Here is a 6,881-nt window from a genome sequence, read left to right as displayed (position 1 = left end):
TTTGTTTGCAAAATGTAAGGAGAAAAGATGGGTAGATCTTTCCTGAAACCTAGAGAGAATTAATGGTGTGTGACCCTAAAACCGGTCAAAAAATTAGGACAATAACCCTATACATGTCATGTCATTGAAGCATAAACATTTTTGTCATTATGACAATTTTCTATTTGTACAGGTAGCAATAGTTTATGGAGTTTATGCATAACCAGTATAACTAGCATTACATGTCATTGAAGCATAAATATGTTTGTCACTAATACAAACATAAACATACATGGTCTGGAAGGCTTAGGATTGCAATGTAGTATACAATGTGTTATGAGTATACATGTACATTTATATATTTATATACATCTATACATAGATATGTATGTGCATGTGTGTGTTCTAAAACCAGATTAAAAATTGGGACAATAATTCTATACCCATTAAATTCCATGATTATAACTAGGGATTCATAATAAAGCCAAACAATGTTATATTTATTTCACATTCTATGTAATGATTTCATAGTATAAAGTGAAAGAAATAATTTCAATGAAACCCTTGATACCATAGAGATAAATGATGAAAAAATAAAGCAAACTACACATAGGAATGAATAGATGCAAGATATAAAGATTTCAATGTATATTTCATGTATGCAATTAGAAAGCTTAACATGAATGATAAGATGTAGGAGATAAAGATGTAACCATGATATGATTAAAAAATGGATAATGTTGTTCTTATTATATTTGATGTATGCACTTAGAAAGCTTATCATGAATGACAAGATGCAACTGATTAAGGCCGTGTAATTGTGATATAATTAAAAAAGTGAATAATGTTGTTGTTTAGAAATTTGGACCCAATGATTTTTTATAGTTGACTGAAAACAATATAATTTATATGCCTCAAAATATTTTAAACACTAAGTATATTGATGGAAGTGGTATAATGATATGTGAAAACATGAATTTAGTTATTCTGGGTGTACCAACCTGAATATGATTCCTTTAATTAGGAATGTACAAAATTTGCCTTCCTAAGCTCTAAATTTTGTAAAGGATATTTAGTGAAAACAAAGGAGAATTCGTAATGAAGGTGACCTTGGAAATTACCTCCTATAAAATCATTCAAATGTGGAAAATGAATGCATTGATTTGTGGTGCTTGATTTTCAAGTTTTAATATATGTGGGAAACAATCAATCATTTCACATTGCAATTGTCATTTATATTTGATTTCTACAGTGGCTTGAATTAATTTGATTTTATATTTGATTTAATATTCATTTTTTTGTTTATTGGAAAACCTTGCACCATTTACTGTATGTGTAAGTACCAATAGTAGATGAAGTTAATGCATGAAGATGTGAAAGGAAGTGTGGAAGAAAGTGCAATCGATAGCGAATAAAGATAATAGTTGTTTTACATTATGACATATTAGGCACCATTAACTATGCACATGTGTATGTAAATATGATACATTTTAAGTTTTGGGCCACTTGCATAGAGTGGTAATTATAAACATAAGTTATTTTATAAATGAAAAGCTGAATAATTTTGTGCAACTTGCCTTCTATTTGAAATAGATATGTACCAGTAGTTGTTTATCTTTTTGGTCAACTACACATTCACTATTGAACATGTATTGGTGTAGGATTTAAATATTTGTTTACCTTTTTTGGTCAACTATACATTCACAATTGAACATGTATTTGTGTGGGATTTAAATATTTATTGACCCAATTAAAATTATATAATGACTAAAGTACAAGATTTTGAGGGGGCAAGTGCATGTGAAGTGAACGATTATTAGAACTATAATGGCTAGTGGTGCTCTTTCCCTAATAAGACTATAATATAAAAAGCAACCTATTCTTCTAATGTAATAACACAATGTGAATGCAACCCACAGTCTTCTCTTCAATAAGAAGTAAGAAGTACTATGTAACTATTTTCACCATCTATTTTAATTAAATACAGGGAGATTTGAAATCTTATCAATAATTTATTAATTTTATTGCATCTCTACATCTTATTCCAGATTGAGTATATTCGCCTGCATATATTACTTTTAATCTATAGAAGTTTAAAATATGTTTAAGAATATATATAAATATGCATACTCTCTGGATTAACATAACAAAATTTGCTCAATTTTATGAACTAATAAAAGTCTATGAATATCATTATTAACTGTGAACATAAATTGGTGGCGTACAGCTTTGGATTTACTTCTGTGTACTAGTTGTAATAATGATTTTTTTGTCTTCTTTTAGACTGTTTCATGCTGTATAAGGTCATCTTTAAAACTTTCTAAACATGGTATCTTCAATAGCAGACTTAATTAAATATTTTAAAAATATATATTATGTTTAAATTAAATTTTATACTATGAAGAAAAAATAACAAATAATTGGTTCATATGATACACACTGTTTAAACACTAGATATGACATGATCCTTATGATGTGCTCCTAAACTTAAAATCTCTTAAAATTTTCAAGACGCTGATCATTTTACAACGAGGACTGATACAATATCTGAGTGCATGATATTTACTGTACTTCAAATTTTAAAAATATAATATCAAATTTCATTTTATATTGGATATAAGCTCACTTTCCCACATGATCCTTATGATGTGCTCCTAAACTTAAAATCTCTTAAAATTTTCAAGACGCTGATCATTTTACAACGAGGACTGATACAATATCTGAGTGCATGATATTTACTGTACTTCAAATTTTAAAAATATAATATCAAATTTCATTTTATATTGGATATAAGCTCACTTTCCCACATGATCCTTATGATGTGCTCCTAAACTTAAAATCTCTTAAAATTTTCAAGACGCTGATCATTTTACAACGAGGACTGATACAATATCTGAGTGCATGATATTTACTGTACTTCAAATTTTAAAAATATAATATCAAATTTCATTTTATATTGGATATAAGCTCACTTTCCCTGCTGCTGATATGCTTACAGAACTTCAAAAGTTGTAGTTTATTTTCTTGTATTTAGCATAGAATTGTCATTTTTAAAATCTGAGAGCATCTTAAATGGGGCAAAATAAACTATAAGTTTACGATGAAGGCATTGTGTGTTGACTTGGTGGTCAGCACTTCTTTTGAGGTTCACAACATGACTTAACCGCCTCCCATAGATCTAGGTAAATCTGGTGTTTGTGACTTTTGTTGACAGCTCGAGCTTTTGGTGCAACGGCAAACATACCAACAATTGGTATCAGAGCCTTGAGTCACGGATTCGAACCCCAGGAGGTCTCCCTCATTCCGTCGGTGCAGAAGCCTCGGAGATTTCCTTCATTCCGTAGGTGCGGAACCCTCAATCGATACTGAGGGGGCAATTGTTGACTTGGTGATCAGCAGAAGGTAAACATACCAACATTGTGGGCACCATCTTACTTAAAATTATGATCTCTCAAACTAAGGAGAGTTATAGATTCTATAAAGCCTCTATTCTGTATCAAACACAAAGTATTGAAAATATCAAACGCGGAATATTACAAAATTGTTCACTTTACACTTCGTTTCTTAATTACATGATTTGATAACTTCCTCCTCTGAAATAATACAGAATTTTTTTGTCTACTGGAAAATGTGTGTATGGCTCAATCTTCCATGACTGTTCGATGGGTTAGGTTTTTGCTGTAAGTGATTTCAATTATTAATGTTATGGTATCATTTATATTTCTTATATGAGCTGAGTTAGGTCAAGTTAGGAGCCCCAAGCTTATAAGAGGCGTTGGTAGTAAGCCAAATCCAAACCAATACTTTTCAATTCTTTGTATTAATCAAGATTATTTCTGATAAGATTTTCAAGCACTAATTTATGTATCTAAGCTATCTTAACTTATCCCTACATAAAAATATCTTGCAGGTAGGCTATCAGCAGCCCATAAACAAGAGAATTACAACACATTAACAAAATTAATGATAATGAAGATTCTGATATATGCCCTATAAGTTAACAAGCTGATTAAACAAATATAACAACAGAGAAAAAATAACGGCAATAGATAAAATCACTTGCAGCATTTTTTTTCTATGAAAAAGAAATAGCCACTACTACAAAATAAAACAGAGATTACAAAAAAATAGACTATCTGGATGCTCTGCAACAAACCAAAAAAATCTGTTAGTTTCTTCAAAACCTTTGCAGACTAACACACTGTTTTTCCTAGCAAATTTCAACAGCATTGAAGTACCTGTCATATATTTTCACACTAAAACAGATCTAATATTTTTCATATGTAAGCTCTGTTGAGCGTCAGATTATTCTACAGTTAACAGCTATTCAATAAACAATTACGGTCTAAATTTGATGCACAATTTTCCTACTTTTAGTTAGCCAAACTATCTAAAAGAGTGCATGGAATTTTCCATGCTGTGCTCTGTGCAATATAATAGGGAAGTGTTCACCTCCATGCAATATCATCTATTGGCATCAATTATCAACAGATAGATTACCTTGGACTCAAAGTAATATCAAGACTCTGTGATACTATTGAAAGGGAAGGCTCAGTGGTGATTGAAGTGTGAGAATATGATGGTACTGGCATTACAGGTGGCAGAACAGGCGCTGCAACTTCAAAATTGAGTAATCTCACCACCTGTCTCATTTTGGGTCGACTACCAGCATCAGGATGAGAACACCACAACCCCACCACCATCAATCGTTCCATCTCTTCCTTTTCAAACCCTCCATTTAATCTCACATCTGCACCCTCCAATAGTCTATCTCCACCATACAGATCCCATACCCATGCTACAAGCCGCATGTCAAACTCTACCAAGCTCACATCTATTGCTTTCTTGCCACAGGCTATTTCCAAAGCCACGGCCCCAAAACTGTAAACATCCGATTCAGGACTAGTTTTTCCAGATGCCACAGATTCAGGAGCCAAGTATCCCAATGTCCCTGCAGCTTGGGTAGTCTGAGCCAGACGTTCATGAGCCACCATGCGCGCTAAGCCAAAATCGCCAATCTTTGCACTGAAATTGCTATCCAACAAAATATTACTCGATTTTACATCTCTATGTACAACACATTCATCCCATCCTTCATGAAGATACAGCAGTGCACTTGCTATTTCACTAGCTATTTTGTATCTGATACTCCATTGCAGCACTTGAGGCTCCTTTTTTTCTGCTGTTGCTTCTTTTTCTCCTCCTCTGAAAATATGTCTATCTAGGCTTCCATTAGGCATATATTCATAGACCAACAGCAACTGGTCTCTCTCATGGCACCATCCCAAGAGTTGAACAAGATTTCGGTGTCTCAGACGACTAACAATACTCACTTCTGAAATGAATTCCTTAATCCCTTGCCTTGAACCTTCTGAGATGCGCTTTACAGCTACAATCTCATTTGTTTCAACAAGATTGCATTTGTAGACTCCTCCGAATCCTCCCTGCCCAAGCTTTTGATCTTCTCTGAAATTGTTAGTTCCAGCTATTAGATCATCCAGCTTAAACCGTCTGGGAATGTGGTGTAGAACGCTATCAAGATCCATGTCTGCTAACTTTTGTCCTGTGATGGATGCAGCTCTCTTTCTTCTGTGAAAAGAAAAGTAGACCCACAGAACACCTGCGATAAAAGCCACGATGCAAGATCCAACACCCAGAAATATTTTTGTAGTAGTGCTTATTTTTTTCCGGCCTTTTCCCTTGGAGCTCATCTCTGAACCATTTGTACTGCTGTTGAAACCCCAAGAAAAGATTATGTGGGTCTCATTCGAGTTTACAGCCGCAGACGAAAAGCCTATCTTGATATTTCCTCTGAAATATGTAGAAAAATTTACGCGCTGTGATAAAACGCAATTTCGGTGGGATTTAGAACTTTGAGAACCACTAGCAAGATATACTTTGAGAATTTGTGCTTGGCTGTTGTAGTCAATCCATGCATTCCATACTGTCCCATTGTGCAGATCAGGAACATTAGCCTGTTGCAAATAACGGCGGTGTGAGAAATTTTGCCCAATTGTTCCCACAATGTTCTCTAGACTATCAAATGCTACAGCAAACACAGCAGGTATCACATCATGTTTATCTCCAACAAGACCAAACAATCCCTCGCTTTTGAATTGTGGAATAGTATAAGCGTATCCTTCAGATGAGAGAAAAAAGGCTATTCCGTCGCCCTGAGAATCATTAGAGTCCATAGAAAAGACAAAGTGAGTGCTGAATTTGGCCATTGTCGAAAGCTGGATCGACCTACTATAAACAATTCTGCCTGATGATTGATTCAGGTTGTCATATTCTATGCTGCTATTTGTCAGATAGACAATATTATCTGAGACTGCAGCGTCACCCAAAATATCAATTCCTTCTCTTTCCAAAGCGCTGAATTCAGGGAACTTAAAACTTAGACCTCTTTCTGAAATACTGGCCGTATTTGCGTGATAGAACAAACAAGCCATACATATTAATTTGGGAAAAAATAAATTCGCCATGAAATTCTGTTATGAATTGCAAAAGAGCTTCTGCACTCAATGGCGATGAGAAAGTTGTATCATCAAATCGAATTAATAGTATCAACAAAAGTACAAAATGACAATTGTCCTATGCTCATTGGGGATGTGTCCTTTACGCTAATTGCCCTTGTCCCCCACAAGGGGCATTTTGGGGATGCAGGCACATGTAGGAAATGTCCCCTCCTATCCCCCTTTTTTGGTATTCCTCAAAATCCAATGGCCTACTTTTTCATATTAAGTGGTATGCATTGAAGCTAATCTAATATAAGACTCCTAATACATCACGTATCACTAAATTTTTCATAATATTAGTTAACCTGCCTCCCAATGTTTAAAGTGGTTAAAAAGTCATAATCCATTTAATGTGCGTATTAGGAGTCTTATATTAGATTAGCC

The 6,881-nt window shown here is 33.9% G+C and overlaps 1 protein-coding gene across 1 annotated transcript; it reads right to left on the bottom strand.

Annotated features, from left to right (window-relative positions):
- Nucleotides 1-4,475: 4,475 nt before the first annotated feature.
- LOC131062468 (L-type lectin-domain containing receptor kinase IX.1-like) lies at nucleotides 4,476-6,431 on the bottom strand. Its single transcript, XM_057996130.2, has one exon. The coding sequence runs from the start codon at nucleotides 6,429-6,431 to the stop codon at nucleotides 4,476-4,478; it is 1,956 nt and encodes a 651-aa protein (XP_057852113.2).
- Between the last annotated feature and the right edge of the window lie 450 nt (nucleotides 6,432-6,881).

This window comes from Cryptomeria japonica, chromosome 5, assembly GCF_030272615.1.
Source record: "Cryptomeria japonica chromosome 5, Sugi_1.0, whole genome shotgun sequence".
Taxonomy (NCBI): domain Eukaryota; kingdom Viridiplantae; phylum Streptophyta; class Pinopsida; order Cupressales; family Cupressaceae; genus Cryptomeria; species Cryptomeria japonica.
This window is presented reverse-complemented; position numbering and strand designations above follow the sequence as displayed.

Coding starts and splice junctions, on each gene's coding strand:
- LOC131062468 (XM_057996130.2), bottom strand. CDS start 6,431: ATGGCTTGTTTGTTCTATCACGCAAATACGGCCAGTATTTCAGAAAGA.